Source organism: Sceloporus occidentalis, unplaced genomic scaffold (assembly GCF_023333645.1).
Source record: "Sceloporus occidentalis isolate IW3139 unplaced genomic scaffold, rSceOcc1.0.p SCAF_3, whole genome shotgun sequence".
Taxonomy (NCBI): Eukaryota; Metazoa; Chordata; class Lepidosauria; order Squamata; family Phrynosomatidae; genus Sceloporus; species Sceloporus occidentalis.
The window spans coordinates 244667600-244687024 of record NW_028316983.1 but is presented as its reverse complement, the minus strand read 5'-3'; the positions used below and the strand labels follow the sequence as shown (position 1 = coordinate 244687024).

Here is a 19425-nt window from a genome sequence, read left to right as displayed (position 1 = left end):
CTGCCATGCAGGAACTCACAATCAAAAGCACCCCACGACAGATGGCCACCCAGCCTCTATTTAATCTGCATGCACACCTATGCACAATAGTAAGAAACTGGAGGGACGGGTAGAACTTGCTGGTGGACTCAAGGGAACATGGAGGTATAGGGAAACCTTTTGTGCCCATCAGGAAGGATCATTAGAGACAGCAATGTTAAAGAAGAGACAAGGTGCCTCACCTGCTTTTTGGCCTCAATGTGATGCTCTGCCACTGATGGGAATGGACATGGGGGGACCCCACATCAAGCAGCTCTTCTTATGACCACCATGGCAGCAGCAGCTGTAGGCAGCATGATGGATATCTCAGCCAGTATAGGCGCTCCAGGAGTCTACCCTGAACCAGGTGACTTCACAGGTAAAAGGCTTGATTATCTAAATGGTGTTTGAAAGACTGCATCACCTTTATCAGCCCAGTAGAGCACTAAGAGTGGGATGCAGTGGCTTAGTGGTTAAGATGCCAGTTCTGACAATCAGAAGATCAGAAGGTTGGCAGTTCAAGGCCCGAGTGCTGCATGATGGGGTGAGCTGCTGTCACTAGTCCCAGCTTCTGCCAACCTAGCAGTTCGAAAGCATGCAAATGCAAGTAGATTGATAGGTACCACTTTGGTGGAAGGGTAACAGCATTGAGTGCATCATGACCATTGGATTCGTCTTTGGACAACGCTGGCTCTTTGGTTTGGTAATGGAGATGAGGACTAGTTGATCATGACTAGTCGGTTATAACTAGACATTCATGTCAAGTGACTACCTTTACCTTTAGATCACTAACATCATCTGGAGAGGCTCATCTCTTTGTCCCATCACTTTCTCAGGCTCCTTTGGTGGGAACAAAAGAAAGGGCCCTTTTAGTGGCTGCTCCCACACTTGGGGACTCCTCCCTAAAGAGGTCAGGATATCCCAATCCCTGATCAACTTTCAACAGCAGGTCAAAACATGTTTGTGTCATCAGGCTTTTTCACACTGGTGAGGAAGGGTTGGGCTTTTAAATGCTGTGTGATTCTGATATAAAGGTTTGTGTATGGAGTGTTTCTTTCACACCCAAACAGAGAGGTTGAATATACTGATGATCCTAACTTTGTAATACAGTTGAATGTTCTGTAATGCACACTTTAAGTGTCTAGTTCTGTGTAAAGTCTGCACCTGACTTTGGATCTGGGGAACCAAAATGGTCCATCTGACTGGAAGAAGGTTTTTAATAATAAGAAAAAAAAGTTAAGAAATCGAACAAGATAAAATACAGTACTAAATTCAACCTGGTAGGTTAAAATCAAAACATGATCACTTCTGCCTTGAATTATGAACATTTGTTGTATTTATACTTCATTGTTCCTCCAGGGATCTCAAAATGGCATATATGAGTCTCCTCTCCCAGTTTTATCCTCACAACAACCCTGTTAGGTAGGTCAGGTTGGAGAAAGAATGATGGGCCCAACATGGTCCAGTAAATTTCATGGTCAGTGGGGTCTAGAACTTGGATCCCAGTGCAACAGTCTAACTTCTGTGCCACTCTTTCTCCCCAAAACCTTGGCTGAAGAGCCACTGTGTAATTTGGTGCTAAAATGAGGCCAAAATGAGTGGTGGGACTGCAAGAGGAGCTGCTTCTCCTAAAGATCTCAGAGCCCAACATATTCACCAGTCAGGAGAGCATTTCTCAACCAGGGTGCCACAAGAGAGAGTAAACCCTGTTGAACTTCAGCAGTGCTTGAATTACAGTAAACATGTATAGAATTTGTTCTGTAACTGCCTAGTACTGTGCTGTTTATTTAATGAAGAGAGCTGTTTCTTCACCTTTCCATTTCTCCTGGTAAAGGGTAGAGAGTATTTCTGTTCCTAGGCCAAAGCTTATCTCCTGTGCTAACTGTTGCAGTAATTTCAACTCCAGTTTGAAGCTTTCAAAGGCACATGTTCACAGCCTGGACTGGAGCAACTGTCCCAGGAGGAAATTCCACCCTGAATCCATTTGTGTTACTCCTTTACAGAGGGGAAAGCAAGGAGAGAGAGGATAGGATGAATGTATCGGCAATGGATGTTGACTGGAGGATTTCTGGATATTTAAACAAAAATAATAAATTTGCCAAGCTCTGCCAATAAGATACAGGTTATCATCATCCAAATTTTAAAATAATTTTGTCCAGTCATTTTGGATAAGGAAGAATGAGTCTGTACTTCCAGAGATGAGAGACCCATCTGTGTGGGAGGCCATGCATTGTATAGAATAGATCATCATTTCTCTTTTCTTCTTTCAATGGTTTCCGATTTCTCCTGTTAGCTGGAATTTTAAAGAGCCGTGCTTCTAATTCTGTGTATTTTTCTTCTTCCAGCTTGAAAAAAGGATCAGAGCCAGAACAAAGATGTCCTACGGTTCCATTGAGGGAAGTGGTTTTGGGAGCCGAAATGCCTTCGGGGGACCTTCGAGACAAGGATACCAACCTTTAGGTAGTAGTCGCTTACTGTTCCAAAACTATATTCTGTCTTTTTCTCTTTTGTGACCATGGCCTCTGTCTTAATAAATGAGAAAAAACAAATAATTAAAGTGCATATAACAAAATTAAAAGCCCTGCCTTCACTATGAACCCAGGCTCACTTGCAGTTAGTGGAATGTTAGATCTCTCTTTTGAAGAGCAGGCTTGGATGCTGTGTTTCAACATCTTTCATTTCCTGTTCCTTCCTCCAAACTGCTTGGCATCTGAGCAAAGCTGATAAGATTGAGGTGGGCAACTGCTGCAGATGTGGGGGTCCATTTCATGCCTCATAGGAAAAGGACATTGTTGTCTTTGTTATGTGCCTTCCAGTTGTTTCTGACTGACAGTAACCCTAAGGCTAACCTATCATTAGGTTTTCTTGGCAAGAGTTGTCCAGAGTAGGTTTGCCAATGCCTTTTCCTGAGGCTGAGAGCATGTGACTTGCCCAAGGTCACCCAGTGGGTTTCAAGGCTGATTGGGGAATTGAACCCTGGTCTCCAGCGTCATAGTCCAATGCTTTAACCACTACTCCACACTGGCTGTCCATATTTCTTCCATATGTGGACCTTGAGTCCACACTTCTTCTTTTTCCTGTTGTTATGTGCCCTTCAAGTTGAGTCCAATTCATGGTGACTGCACATTAGGTTTTCTAGGCAAGGTTTATTCAGAGGGGTCAGCCGTTGCTTTCCTCTGAGGCTGAGACAATGTGGCTTGCTTATAGTCCAGGGTTTAGTCAGAATCTGAACCCTAGATCTCCTGGAGATCTAGTCCAGCACTTGACTCACTACAGCACACTGGCTCTAAAACCAGAGCTTTCTTGGCAAGATTTCTTCAGAGGAGGTTTTCCATTGCCTTCCTTTAAGGTTGAGAGTATGCGACTTGTCCAGGTTTTCCCATTAAGTTTCCATGGCTAAGTGTGGAGTAGAACCCTGGTCTCCTGGAGTCCTAGTTAAACCACTATACAGGTTTAGTCTCTGTTATCCAAAACATGTGGAACAGAAGTGTTTTGATTTTCCATCCCCCCCCAGATTTTGGAATAGTAGCATATACATCATGGGATATCTTGGAGTTGGGACCCAAGTCTAAGCATGGAATTATTTCTGCGAACCTTATAAACATAACCTATAGCTAGTTTTAGACATAAGATTTTAAATAACTTTTTTGTTATTCTAAATAATTTTGCATGAAACAAACTTTGTGTGCACTGAACCACCAGAATGCAAAGATGTCACTATCTCAGTCAACCATGTGGACAATTCATGTTTCTTATACACCTTATACACATAGCCTGAAAGTAATTTTGTACACAATAATTTTGTGCATAAAACAAGGTTTGCGGACAGGGAAGCACCAGAAAGCAAAGGTGTCACTATCTCAGCCACCCATGTGTATTATTATTATTATTATTATTATTATTATTATTATTATTATTCTTACGGACTCAGGGCAGCTAAAGGAATCCTTGTACCACACTAGATCTCACCCCTAGGGATTAGATTTGGATATTTGAGGTTTTTCAATTTTAGGATTCAGGATATTATTGTTGTTGTTGTTGTTGTTGTTGTTGTTGACTAAAGGAGTCCTTGTATGACACTAGCTCTGGGGGTTAGATTTTGCCATCAATGGATGTGGAAGTAGTGGTTTGAACATTAGACTACAACTCTGGAGACCAGGGTTTGATTCCTCACTTAGCCAAGAACTTACTGATGGCAAGGGCAAGTGAGGAATCGAACCTTGGGCAAGTCACATACTCTCAGTCTCAGGAGAAGGAAATGACAAACCTCCTCTGAACAAATCTTGCCAGTGTCCAAGGAACCACCCCATGAGGATCTTGATAACACCAGCATATCAAATTCACAAGGATTACAAAGATGTTTTCTGGAGTGCAGAGAATGAGGTAAAAGCGAAGGAAATGTCAAGTGCCTTAAACATAGCATACAGCCAAAGGGGATGAGTCAGAAATGAATGCTAGCTAGTGGGTTTGTGAGACTGATTGGATAATGGGTTTGATGGTCTTTCTGTGGCTGGCAAGAAGTGTGCTTGTGGGGGTGAATAATGCCAGTGCCGCATTTACCCCGCAGTCATTGCAAGAGTCACTGGGTGCCTGCAAAACATGAGCAACTGACCGTCATCAATGACAGGGCATTAGGCCATCTGAACTTAGTGTTTGTCATCTTTGCTGTCAATTTCTAGTCTCATCATCTGAGTATCAGTGGCTTTCCCAGTTTTCCAGGCATGTTGCTTTGAAGCAGCATATGCACACACACTGGGAAGGTTCCCAAGCTGTCATCGCTGGTGATGGAAAATGTCAGTCAGCTAAGTCACGGGGGAGCTAACTTGGAAAGCAAATCTCCTGCCTTTGATAGCTTTCTTCATCCGCACGAGGATGACTGTCGTGAGCAGGATTTGGTGTGTGCTGAAATCCCACACAGCTGCGTGGGAGAAGAGTGCCTCATCCTGACATGTTTTGTGCTTGGCTTGAGTGACCAAGCACATATGTGACAAAATTGTGCTTCAGTAATGCACTTAAACATGTTTCAACCATGACTCTGGATGTCAAAATATCCAAAAGATAGGGTGGATTGTGGGGTTGTGTTCTCTATGTACTTTACAAATTTGGCATTCATCCTTATTCGGTGCATACACAGCTTGGATTCTGGCATATGAACTCCAATCCAAATAGCTCTTTAATGCCAGAAGATAGACAGAAATTTGCAAGATAGAAATCCAAGAGTCAGGATGTAAACAAAAATAGCTATATATAAATATGGCAAATATTTAAAGTAGTATAAAAGATCCATTACATATAGACAGACCTCATTTCAAAAAGTCTCTGAGAAGAAACCTTCTTCTTACAAAGTCTTTTTATGCCTGCTGAGCTCTCACTCCTTTCCTCCTCATCCACTGTTTAGCTTGAAAATATTCAGCAGTGTCAGCATTGTGAGGCTGGTTAAGGAGGGCTGGAGAAACACAATGAATAAACAATGTAATAAAGCTTGAGCAGGATTCTGCTCTAGGTGATCTAACTGTAGCTACAGTATGTGTGCCTCTATAAAGCAAGCAATGTAAGACCTTGAGACAAAGGGTGAGCAGAGAAGGGTCAACAGCTTCCTCCAGCATGTTAAAAAAAAAAATAGGACAGCAAGGATGGAGCCGTCATGGCCTTCCAAGGGAGGGAGTCCAAAGCCTGAGAGGAGCCACCAAGAAACCCCTTTCTTGTGTTCCCAACAAACAAGAATGTGGGTTTCTCCCAAGGGTCTTAAAATCTGATCAAGCTGACATACAGAAGTTTCCTGTAGCACTTTTGAGACTAAGGGGTAATACAGACTGGTTTGAAGTGCTGGTGTGGGGGTGGCATGGGGGTGTGGCATTTGGATGATGCATGCCCCTACACCACCCCCACGTCAGCATCATGGTGCTCCTTTGGTGCGATGTTTATACTCCACATGCTGAATGGCGCGTCAAAAAGTGCCGCCACATTTTGTATTTCTTTTAAAGCTGGCAAAGTGCTCGATTGGGGTTATGGCATGCGGTTGTCACGGCCCCGATCCAGCACTGAAAGGGCATCAGGATGCCACTCTATTGGGGTGTCTGTACAGCCCCTAACTGAAAGAAAAGCTGGTTGCATGAGCTTTCATTTGCATGAGGAATTAGGCTCCAGGAAAGCTCATGCTGCCACAGGGTGGCCAAATACCCTCCTTTTCCATGCCTACACTTCAACCTTCTGTCCAGGAGGAGTTTCAAAATGTCCTCCCTTTTCAGCATGACTAAGAAGCATGAATTTATATTTGTATTAGTTTTTTTAGTTTTTATTTTATGATGTCTGGCATTTTTCTTGAATCTCCTACATTTTGCGGTGCCATGTCCTTCTTTGCAGTTAGGACATCTGGTCACCCTGTGCTACCAGCTCCCCCCCCCCCCCCCAGTTAGTCTCTTTCATAGAATCATAGAATCATAGAGTTGGAAGAGACCGCAAGGGCCATCCAGTCCAACCCCCTGCCATGCAGGAAATCCAAATCAAAGCATCCCCAGCAGATGGCAATCTAGCCTCTGCTTAAAGACCCCCAAGGAAGGAGACTCTTTGCACACTGATTTTCCAGACTAACTTGATGACGACAACATCAGCAATTTCTTAGCTGCCTCTCCCTGTGGATTAAAGTAGAGGACAAAAACAATTTACAATTTGGTCATGCCTGAATAGGCTAGGTCTTTGAATATAGAGATTTGGTTTGTTGTTGTTAATTGTCACCAAGTAAAAGGTAAGTTCCCTGAAAAACAATTATGGAAAACACCTCTGTCCCCTTCCTAATTTCTGGGAAAATTAGATAATTGGAAGTGGAAATGAGATAAAAATTCTAAGGGAGGGGAGGAAGGTATTGGTTTGGGCCAGCTGTATAGAATTGTCCACCTCTCCTTCGGTGGAGATCAAATAATGGTTTTTCAGGGACCTTACCTCTGTATAGAAGTCGACTTGTTGGCAGTTAACGACAGCAAAACTCTGTATTCAAAGTCCTGGCTTTATTTGATGCCTGTCATATCTCCGCAAATGCATTCGCCATGTTTGTACACTTTGTGCTCAGGCAGAGAAATGAACAAAGTTGTCCAAAATATATTGTCTCTTGCTTTCCTCCTTAAGAAAGCCTTGATGTTCCAGTGTTTGCTTTGAATTTATGCTCCCCCCTAACAAGTCCGATTGCTAAAACTCTATCATCTTAATTTACTCCATTTTATGGGAACAGCATGATAATGACACTCTGGTCCCTTCTATCTTGAAAGCTGTCAATTTTTTTTCAGGAGTCTGAGCAAGAACACTCCACTACTTGGAGAACGGCAATAAAGCCACTCCATTCCCTGCTAGGCAGAAATAACTTTTGCCTTTTTTTCTGAGAGACAATCTTTGTACTAAGCTCTTACACTGATTATAGCCTTCTTCTGCTAGTACAGTGATTATCTTTTCTCTTACAGCTTTCCCTGGCATCTTGGATGCTAAATATTTGTGCTTGCTTTGCTGATAGCTTTGTTTCCATGTAATATATTTCCATGTTAAAGCTATTGGTGGCAGGAGTTTTTCTAATTGGGGATGGACTTAGGGTTTGTGACATTTGCACCTACACTGTAGAAGTGATGCAGTTTGACACCACTTTTTAATGCTATAGCTCCAGCCTGTAGATTCCCAGGATCTGTTGTTTTACAAGGTCTTTAGCCTTCTCTACCAAAGACTGTCGGTTCTCACAAAAACACAAATATCAGGATCCTGCAGGATAGTGCCAAAGTAGTTAAAGTTATGTCAGACTGCATTATCTCTTTAGTGTAGATGTACATCAATATAGTATCCTATATTGTGCATGTGCAGGAGTAACTTTCCATCCAACTAATATTCCCAGCAGATGTTTAGGGTATCTCTAAATCTTTAGTTTTACGATGTCTTCACAACTGAAATTTCATAGCATTTTTTAAAGGCCACCTTACAGATCATATTACAGTAATCCAAATGGGATGTAACCAAGACATGGGTACACAGGTAAATTGTTCTATCCCCAACTCACGTCTGCTGATACCTTCCTCTCACATGTAGGTGACACTGTTTGGGTTGCATAAGCAGTGGCACCCATAGTCCAAACATTGGAAATAGAAGGAAACAGAGAAACCTACCATACATATTTGATCTGCTATTGGCTGATATCCCATTTGTGCATACATTAATATGTGTGGGTGTACGTGGTAAGGGATGTTTGGAAGTTCAGTTTCCAGTGGGATGGTTGAGTCAGCATCATGCATTTGGCTGGCAGCTCCCACAGGATTGCTCACACAAAAAGATGGCTGACAATCTTGGTACCTTGTCAGACCATATGTGGGTTGGAGAAGATTCATTTGCAGTGCCTGGTACAGAATCAGAGAGTTGGAAGGATTACTAATATCAACCAATTCAGCCCCAAACCAGTGCAGGAAACCCAGACACCTTAGGCATCCCTGAGAGGTGGTCATCCAACCTCTCTTGAAAAATTTCCAAAGAGGAAGAGTCCACCATCTACTGAGGAAATATATGGGTGCATCAACACTATAGAAATAATGGAGTTTGGTGGCACTTTAAGTATTGTAGCTCCATCCTGTGGAATCCTGGGTTTTGTAGTTTTACAAGGTCTTTAGCCATCTCTGCCAAAGAGGGCTGGTGCTTCACCAAACTACAAATCCCAGGATTCAGTAGGAAGGAGCAATGGCAGTTAAAGTGGTACCAAACTGAATTATTTCTACAATGTAGGTGCATCTTATACCAACATTTTGTCATCAGTACGTTCTTCCTAATCAGAATATCTTTCCTTGTGATTTGAATCTGTTGTTTCAGGTCTTTTCCTTTTGCTTGTCAAACCTGACATTGTGGAAGTGTGAACAATCAGAAACAGTTAATCTTTGAGACCCACTCATTGAACCCCCTGTTTCAAGACAAACTCCGTAATCCACTCTCTATAATCTTCTTTTGCCTTACATGGTTCTGTGCACTCAACTGTGTTAGAGGAATTAGAATCCAGTGCTCCTCTGGTTGTGCCATTGGAGGGTTGGGTTTTATCTCTTGAGATTCACACTAGTCTACCTAACATTTGGGGTCTTGTTGCCAAGGACACAACCACCATGCAATCGGTATTTATAGCCGCAATGGTTCAGAATAGGCCTGGGACAGGTCTTGGCATGGACGGACAGAAAAGCACAGAGACTTGGCCCTTGTCCTGAACCCAGACTATGCTTCTGTGCATCCCCTGTTGGTTTTAGTTTTCTGGCTTCTGACTGATATGCTGGCACTCAACCTTTGGATTGCTAATAATCCACCTGTCATGGCATTTCCCCAGGTGAACTATGACAGCTGGGTAGTTTTTGCCTAACACTGAAATGTCACAATGCTGGCATCAATGAGATGCTCTGGAGTAAGCATTCCATAGATGAAATGCCACTACTTCATCTAGCACCCATCCACTACACATCCTTTGATAGAGGGAGTGGAGAAAGTTCTCATGAGATTATATTAAAATTAGAGTAGGTAAGGATGTGGACTTTTTTCAGGCTAAGTTTCGTCACATTTTTCTCAGTGCCTTTTGCTTCTCTTGCGTCTTTAAGTTTCTTATCATGTTGTGAGACTTTTTCTTCCCACAGTGAAATTCATATGCATTTTTAATATGTTTTCCCTAGTGTGCATATTTATTCATGTGTTTTGCCCAATGTATGCATTTCCCCCAGTGAACGAAAGCATATTTGCGAGTTTTGATTAAGCTGAGGACACCTTAGCCACTCACGTTTTAAAACATACATCTTATTTTATGTGTACTTTATTACTCTGGGAAAAAAAAAACATAAATCTGGCAAGTTTTCAAATTTTTAAGATGAGGTACATTTCTGTTTACAATTAGTTTTGGGAGGCATGGAATTAGTCTGCCAGTCTAACATAGGCTTGCCATATCCCGCCTGGGGGCGGGACTTTCCCGGTTTGGGGCGGAGCCACACAGTCCCGCCCCGGTTTGGCCCCTCCCCCGGGACCTCCCCCCCCCCCCAGCAAGGCCCTGGAGGCAGCTCCATCCCTCCCCATGGCTGTGTGCCACCCTCCCCGCCTCCCTGCCTGACTTAAGGCTAGAGAGCAGGTCTTCAAGACATCTGCCACTCAGAGCTATTGCCAGCCCACTTGGTATATATACCCTGCAAAAGGCCTTACTTTCAGGTTACAGTGAGCAAAGAAAAAAAAGGCCATCAATCGTTCCTGTTTCCCTGGGAGTCTAAATGCCTCCTCATCTTTTAAATGTCTACCACTCAGTATTGTTGTAATTCTTTATCACAGGGTCGTTTTTGAGGCCCTGAACACCTTTCCTTGTAATATGCAAATTTTCCCCGAAGCTGACCAATGGGAAAGAAGCAATCAGCCCCCCTCCCCTTGGGTTGCTTTTCAATGGCTTGGAAGGAAGAGATTTTGCCTTGCAAGTTGCTGGTAAATAATAGAAGGCTTTGGGGTAGCAAAGGCTGCAGAAATAGTTTGACCCCCCCCCCCTTAAACATCCATGGCTCAGTGCTATGGGATTCTGGGAATTGTAGTTTCTTGTGGCACCAGAGCTCTTTTGACAAAAGGAGACTGAATGGAGGTGTTGCCTGGCTGGGGGCAGAGCCTCTTGCCAGCAGTGAGAAGGATGCGATGATGAGGAAAAGCAGGGGCTCCTCTGGTGGTCCTGGCCACTTCCCTTGGCTCCCTCCCTCCTCCTCCTCCTCCTCCTCTCAGAGCTCATTCACACTCCCTGGCTTTCTCTCTCCCCCCCCCCCCCCTCTGCACTTTGAGACCCCTTTAACTGCCAAAGCTCAATGCTCTGGAATTCTGGGGTCTGTGAGGCATTTGGCCTTCTCTGTCAGAGAGCTCTGGTGCCACAATCAACTACAATTCCCAGGATTCCATAGCACTGAGCCCTGGCAGTCCAAGCAGTGTGTTTTGGACACAGAGATCCTCCAAATGAATCCAGTCCCTAGCTTTTATATCTCTCTCACACACTGCAGGAATAATAATAACCCACTTTGAGACTGCTTTAACTCAGTGCTAGGGAATCCTGGGAATGCGAGTGTTTGGGAGACATTGAGACTTCTCTGTCAGTGATGGCTCTGAGGCCACAATAGACTACAATTCCCAGGATTCCCCAGCACTGAGCAGTCTCAAACTGGACCATTTCCTCAGTGTGGATGCACCTGGGGAGGAATTCTGGGCACTGCAGTTCAACTACGTTTGGAGGGTGATGGGGCTCCCTGTCAGAGATAGCTCTGGGGCCACAATGTACTACAATTCCCAGCATTCCCCAGCACTAACCCAGGACAGTTAAGTCACTCTCGAACTGGATTATTTCTTCAGTGTGGATGCAGCTTTGGTGAGGAACTCTGGGCATTTCAGTCCAGCATTGTTTTATTTCTGCAGTGTATTTTGGACCAGAGACAAGGTGACCAGGCATCCTCCTCCTTTTCCAGGACATGTCCTCTTCTGTCACATTTCAAAAGGTCCTCCATTTGGATCATGGCTAAGAAGCATGGATTTATAAGTACATGGGTGTTTTTAGCTTTTATTTTTGGCCATGTCCTACATTTTTTTGCTTGGGTGCCCTACATTTTGGGGTGAGGGCATTGGTCACCTTGGTCAGAGAGCTTTCCAGGGGTTAATTCTGCTGTGGTGCTGGAACAAACCACCATTCCCAGAATTCCATAGCATTCAGGCAAGACAGTTAAAGTGGTCTCAAACCAGATTATTTCTCCAGTGTAGATGCAGCCCAAGCCTTTTGCCTCTCTTATGCCTGAGATTTCAAAGCCCAGCCTTGGCACCACAACAAACTACAAATCCCAGGATTCCATAGAATGGAGTGATGAGAGTGAAAGCAGTGTGGCAGCAGCCTAAGTGTGCTTAATGCAGTTCTTAACATGGTGCACCTCTTGTCTACAGAGTCTCACAAGACTTTTTTGTTTAACAACTTGTACCCATTAACTCCATTTTATGTCTCCTTTATTTAGTGGGGAGGAATACAGACAAAACAAGTCAAAATGAAGGAAAACCAAAGTCTCTTGACCAAAGGGTTTGGTTGTGGAATAAGCCTCTGAAATATGCAAGAGGCAATGTTAAAATAAAGCCATGTTCAATGCTCAAATGTGCTGTTTGGAATGGGGAGAGGGGGGTGGCCAGAAAAGGAAGTACATTTCCGTGATCTGTCTACGAATAATGTCAAAATGTCCTCCATTTTGATCATGCCTAAGAAACATGGATTTATATTAACATTTCTAAAAAAGCCTCAATTTTTTTGCGTGTCCTCCATTTTTAAAAAATGTGTCCTACATTTGAAAATGTTGTCCTGCATTTGTCCTACATTTGTCCCGGTTTGGAGGTCCTCACTTATGGCAACCCTAGTCTAACACTAAGTGCTAGTCTACATGTATTATGTGAATTGCTGTGGTTTTTCACACAACCACATTGATGTTTAATGGTCTTCACTTTTCTGTGCAGATTCACATCTGTTCACATCTATTCACTCTGCCAAAAATGTGCAACCATCTAAATTCATTTGAAACAGACAAACAACCACATGTTTAATAATGCAGATCCTTGTGGATACTCCGGGATAAAAAGTGTGAAGCCTTTTTCTGCAGAGTTTGTGTGGATTTTTGCACTCGCTCCGCAAAAAGCCTAGATTGCTCCAAATCACATGTAGTGGAATTACATTCTGCTCAAAGACAATGAGGAATATTTTAATACTGTAGACAAGATGCAAGTTAGAAATGGTAGCTAATATCTCAGAAGACAGTATCAAGATTCAAAATGACCATAACAGATTGTAGAGCTGGAACAAAGCTAACAAAACGAATGCCAAGAAGGATACTACTTGCTAATGGAATTGAAATTTTATTGCCTGGATTTTATGGCTCTTTATTTCCCAGTTCTCACATGGCCAAAGAGGGGAGTGGTGTCTACCTGCATTGATATCCCCCAGACCATCTTAACAGACAAGAAAAGCAACATCTTCTGACAAACTGTAGGCCTGTAGCCTTTATGATTTTGTACACCTTTGCCTAATGAAGAAGCCAGGGAAGCTGTGAAAGCTTGCATGATGTATTCCATGACTTTTAGTTGCACCAATAAAAGTATTGATGTTTTGTGGATTTTGGATCTTGTAAAAAGGATAATTGTTTGTTGTTGTTGTTTCCCCTCCAACTCATGAGTTTTCGCGGCAAGATTTGTTCAGAGGGGGGTTGCTGAGAGAGGCTGAGAGAGTGTGACTTGCCCATGATCATTCACTGGATTTCCATGGCCGAGCAGTGATTCATACCCTGGTTTCCAGAGTCACAATCCAGTTCTTAAACCACAACATGTTGCTGGCTCTTGGGATACTTGTAAGGGGATATATTTAAGCAGGAAAAAATGGATTACACAAATATATGATGAGTGGCATCTAGCTTGATAACTATGTGAAAAAATAGAAAAAAACTCTAAATAGACCACAAGCTAAATATGGGTCAATGGTGTAATGTGGCAGTCAAAAAAGTCATTACAATTCTAGGCTGCATCTAGGAGCACAGTATCTGGAACACTACTCTATTCTGCTTTGGTCAGATCACACCTGCATCTGGTTCTAGGCACCAGAGTTCAGGAAGGATATTGAGAAGCTGGAATTTGTGGCCAGAGGAGGGAGACCAAGGGGCTAGGCAGACTGTCCCAAAGGGGAAGCCTCCAGCCGCCGCTTTTCCAGCCATATTGGGGCAGTGGCAACTGCACATCATAGCCCCAATCTGGCCTTTCCAGGGCACGAAAAGGAGCTGCAAAAAGCAGCTCTTTTTTGCACCCTGGAAAGGGCACCATAGCCATAATGCCATGCTGCTGTGGCTTTACAGTGCTTCTTCAGCACTGCATCATGCGGATGCAGTGCTGGAGGAGCGCAGTGACACTGCATGCTGTGTGGAGCAGCACACAGCACCATGGCACCCTGGGGGCGGAGTTGGGGCGTGTGTCATGTGGATGTGAAGTCCCAACTCTGCCCCCCAGTCGGCCTTTAAGGCCGATCTGTACAGGGCCCAAGATGATAAAAGAGCTTGAAATAAATCTTTTTGAATAATGACTTAAGGATCTGGATATGTTTAGCTCAGAGAAGTGAGGCTAGAGAGGTTATATGATAGCATTGCTGCTTCAGAGACTAGAGCATAAAGTAGTGGGTTAAATTATAAGATGTCCCTAAGCATTACAAAAAAAGAGAGGCTCCAGTACCCTAATGGGACCAGATCCTATTTGATCTTGGAAGCTAAGCAGGTTCAGCACTGATTAGTATTTGAATGAGAGACTGTCAATGAATACCAGGTGATGTAGGTTCTGTTTCAGAGGAAGGAAGTGTCAGAACCACCTCTGAGGATTCCTTGTCTAAGAAAACACTATGAAATTCACGGAGCCATCAAAAGTCATGCACACACATACAGTACAAGCATTAGGAAGAAGGTCTTTATTGTAAGAGCTTTTTGATAGTGGGATAGACTGCCCCAGAGGGTGGAAGCATGTCTTTCTTCCAAGGCCTTCAAAAGCTGTTCTCCTTCCTTGAAAGCTTCCAAAGTCAAAATCTACTTCCAGATCACTTTCTGTTGTTGTTTTTTCCCTTACCTAAATTGGTCTGATGGGGCAAAACATGGCCTCCTATATGCTCAAGTGGGACATCTTGGAAAACAACAAAGAGAACAACAAAACAAAACATTTTTTTTGGGGGGGGGGGAGATTTAGGGGCACAGAAATAGCCCTAGGGCACATGTGGCCCATGGACCACAGCTTCTCCATTCCTACTATCAGGGAACAGGCTTCATACAGTTTAGCAATAGGTACAGTCCCAGATATATGTTGCCACCAGGGATAGTTTGTCTCCATTCACTTGCAAGAGCTCTTCCAGCTGGATGCCTGGTGATCTTGTCTCTTCCACCTTGGACTTGATGTGTGTGTCCTCCAACATCTCACAAAATGGAATTCATAATAATGTCTCTGTTGGGGTTTGTAGTTTCTTTTCTGACTGCAAATGCTGAGAAATGATAGTGGCTTCATTACAGCAAAGGAGCTACTTTCAGAAGCAGCCAGCTTCAGTCTGTCAAAACCCTCTGTTTCTTTGGCACCGCTGCCCCTGGCAAGGGGCTATCCAACAAGTGAATGGGTGCCAAGCCAGCCAAACAGATGGGGCCAAGATGGAGGCAGCCAGTGCTCCTCACCACATCTTGTCTTTTTTGCATCACAGTAGATGATTCCCAGTGGCTGAAACGGAAGGAGGTAAACCCACCTGGGGGTGTTATGGCCATGAGGTTGTTGATCCTCAGTAAATATAATCTGAAACAGATCATACCACCTGCTGCTTTGCTAGCAGGACTTTATGGCAAAAGAGGAGTTGCATTCATGCCCTAGTTATAGAGATTTGGTGTCTATAAATGCATTGTTGCTTTCTGTGTTTGCTCGTGGCTGCAGAAATGCAAGGTTCTCTTGAGTGTTTCACTCAGCCATAGACTGACCTGTTCTTTGCAGAGCTCTAAATAAAACTGGTATTATCTGGCTTCTGTTTTGCTGGATTCCCTTTTGGAGATACCCTGGAACTGGACAACGATCTGGAAAGGTGTATGTGTGCTTTTGCTGTTGTTGGTCCATGCCATACTGCTGTGGACTCTCTTTGGCCCTGATCAATATGAAACTCTAGATGCTCCAAACAGAGGATGTTTAATGCACAATTGCTGGCCATTCATCAAACTGATCCATGCCTGTTGAACCAGAATATACAATAGCCATATTGGATATTCATTAAAAAAATTGTTGTTTTCCGAAAAAACAAAAATAAAATGCACATTCAGAAATTATTTAAAGTACTAGAAGACTGAACATTTAAAGTACTAGAAGACTGAACAGTACTAGAAGACTGAACAGAAGATTGAAACGCCTATAGGAGCAGTAATCCCCAAAGTAAAACCATCAATCTCCTTGTATGTTTTGGAAATATGGTATGTATAAGTATATATAGGAGCCAGCGTGGCATAGAAGTTTGAGCTCTGGACTATGATTCTGGAGAGCAGGGTTTGAATTCCCACGGCCATGGAAACCCATGGGCAAATCACACTTTCTCAACCTCAAGGCAAAGGCAATCCCATCCTAAACTAATTTTGCCAAGAGAACCATGTGATATGTTCACCTTAGATTAGTGATTCCCAGACTTTGATCCTCTGGATGTTTAGAACTTCAGCTCCCAGAGTTCCTGACCATTAGCCAAGCTGAATGGAGGCCTTGGGAGCTGAAGTCCAAAGCACCCGGAGGACCAAATTTTGGAAACCACTACTTTCTCTCCAAAAAACAGAAACAAACTGAAAACATACAACAACAACTTGGCTCTTAGTATTCATATTGTTATGCCTATTATGTTCCCATTGATGTGGCCTAGAATTGCATTGGCCTTTTAGATTGCCACATCACACTGTTGACCCATGTTTAGCTTGAGGACCTAGATTCCTTTTGTATGTATTGTTACCAAGAGAAGTGTCACTCACAATATATTTGTGCATTTCATTTTTCCTGATTAAATACAGTCCCTTGCAAGTACTCTAAGAGCCAGTACTGTGTAGTTCATTGGATTACAACTCCGGAGACCAGGTTCTAATCTCTGTTTAGCCATTGAAACCTACTGGAGGCTTTGGACAAGTCACAGTCTTTCAGTCTCAAGGAAGGCAAAGGCAAACACTCTTGGAATAAATATTGCCAAGAAAACCCCATGATAGATTCACCATAAGTCAGAAATGACTTGAAGGCACCCAACAACAACATAAGTGTGTGTGTGTGTGTGGGTGTGTGAATAAGCTGTAGAGAACATAACTCTTTTTTGCATGTTACCAGAAAAGATGTCACTGTGAGTACCTGGAATCTGAAAGGTATAATAATATGAGCTGTTTAGATTTTCATGTTTGTATAGTGTTTTTTACATTTTGAAGCATAGCTGTTTCAACATTTAAAACCAATTAATTGTTTTTTAATTGTATGCTTATACATTTTTCTTTTTTTATTGAGAAAAGTGTTTGTAGTAACAATTGCCTATAAAGATATGCATTGTTCACCTTTTGAACCAATTATAGACAGTAACCAATACAGTATATCCATAAGCAATTCCTCATATCTATAAACCTGTCTAAAATGCTTACTAATTTTTATCAGTAAAATTATCACCCCCCAACAGATAACCTCTTTGACCTAGTGTTCTGTCCTCTAGCATCATTTGAGGTCTTTTCTTTAAAGTCATAGTCTAAGTAATTAAGTCGTAAAATCCTTCTTAATTCCCCAGCCCTCTTCCCAGTATTGTAGTACCAGGAGCCAATCTTCTATTAATTTGTCTTTAGATTTATTGTTAATCGTACAAGTCAGTCTGTCCATTTCTTTTAATTCTTGTGTTTTAAGTATCCATTCTTCAATGGTCGGTGGATCATCTTTTTTCCAATTTTTGGCTATCACTACTCTTGCTGCTATGGGGAAAACATGCTTTAAATAGTGAATGTGTAGCAATCATTCTGACTTTCTTCAGAGCTTGGAAGAACTATCTTTTAGGCAACAATTCCCAGGATTCCCCAGTCAGCATGACCAATAGCCATAACCAATGGCTGAGGGATTCAGGACTCTTTACTCCAAAACACAAACTTTTGAAAGCTCTGGATCTCCCTCTCCCCCTTTCTATAATAAGGATTGAGAAAATGAGTTCCTAGCCATTTACTTTTTCTTATCCTCCCTGGATTGAGCAGTCTTTCCCAATTTAATTGAATTTGTATCACTGCCATATTTTCACACCATTTTTAAAAAAGAGAGTTATCATTTCCACAGATTACAGGAGAATGCTGAGAAGATAACACAAAACAAAACAACAACACAGAAAGAGTTTTGTAAAAGACGGAAACCTAGAAACCTTTGTAGAACATTTCGATTTAAAAAGATGTAGCAGTGAATCCATATGAATGGTTTTCAGTTTAAAATCTACCCCACCTTTTTCATGCATATAATTGGGGCAAGTCCAAATTTAGACTAAAAACGGGGTGTGTCTGCACATCTGGAGAGAAATGTGATCACTGGATGCATTATCTTTGCCCGATCTTGCAAGATCAAGGTATCGCCTATCATTTCTAGAAGCTCTCATGCAAGATGTTAAAGTTGTGCAATTACACATGCACAGTTTTTTTTAATGCAAGCATGATCTCAAGAATGCAGTCAGCTAATGCTGCTTTTACCATGCACACATACCATTTCCAGGGACAGTGTGATCTAACACACAACTGCAGCACAAAGGTACCATTTTCATTTATTCTGGGTTGCCAACAGGTAAGCACCACAATGTGATAATCTTCTAGGTCTCTGGGTGACCAGACTTTCATCAGTTGCTTTAAATCTGAGGGCATCTGATGGCATCATCTTCCAACACTTCAGCTCTAGTACTGAACAACAGAATATGGGAGTGTCTGGAGAGTTTTCTTTTATGTCCCCCCATAAATTCGGTTAAAATTTTACTAGTCAGCAAACTGAAAGCAAGGAATAGCTACAAAATTCATTTCTTCTTTTATGGTTTGCAAAAAAATAAAGCAACAGCTACCAGAGTTTTGACATATCTGGCATCGAGTACAGCTTAAAGCAAAATGTGATGAATGGGTATGAGGCACTTTCCTCTAAAGCTTGTTGAGAATTAACACAGGACAGTCTGTGAATATCATCACCTAGAAGTGGTGGTCACAAAGGCTACTAAAGGCTTGTGGGTAGCCGCTCTTCTTCTTAGTGTTTAAAGCTTGGGAAGGACATTTTGATTTCTCAAAGGCAGGGAGGGGATGGATGAAATGTGTCCTGGATCCACAATCCCTGCCTCAAGTTGTTTTTGCAGTTCTTGACCTTGCATTTCCTTGGCCACAGTTTTTCTAGCTAAAAAAGAAGAGGAGGAGGCAAATTGCTTTTTCCAGACGCTTCCAGAAACAGTAATTCACCTCTTCAATAATTCTTGCCCTCACACTGCTTAACATAAAAAGATACCTATTTTTCAAAGCCAGAAGTTGACTTCTGACTGATTCTCAGTTTCTTCCTTTCCTCTTTGGGCTATTTTGGGAGTCTTTGCAGACCCCAGAGGATCCAAGGGCAGAAAATTAGACCATGAACCTGACCTAGTTGTCAATTTATTCTTCAAGTTCAAATTCTCTCACTTACAACCTGTTCCCATACAACCAATATCAATTTATCTGTAATCTATGTGGATGAGTTGTCACAGATTTTAGAGCATTTACATCTGGAGTTGAGTTTCTCTGGTCCCCAGATGTGTTGTTCTTGTTGTTTGTTGTGTGTTTTCAAGTCAATATTTTTTTTGGAAAGATTTGTTCAGAGGGGTGGTTTCCTTTGCCTTTCCTTGAGTCTGAG

At 42.5% G+C, this 19425-nt stretch overlaps 1 protein-coding gene across 8 annotated transcripts in view; it reads left to right on the top strand.

The window, feature by feature from the left end:
* The window catches only part of TSNARE1 (t-SNARE domain containing 1), a 500241-nt gene that overhangs the window by 120011 nt on the left and 360805 nt on the right, over window positions 1–19425 (top strand). For all 8 annotated transcript variants that reach the window (XM_089518973.1, XM_089518978.1, XM_089518975.1 and 5 more), the window contains exon 3: window positions 2364–2478. In XM_089518973.1, the coding sequence (XP_089375099.1) occupies window positions 2394–2478 (85 nt within the window). In that variant the 5' untranslated portion in view covers window positions 2364–2393. The remainder of the gene's footprint in view (window positions 1–2363; window positions 2479–19425) is intronic.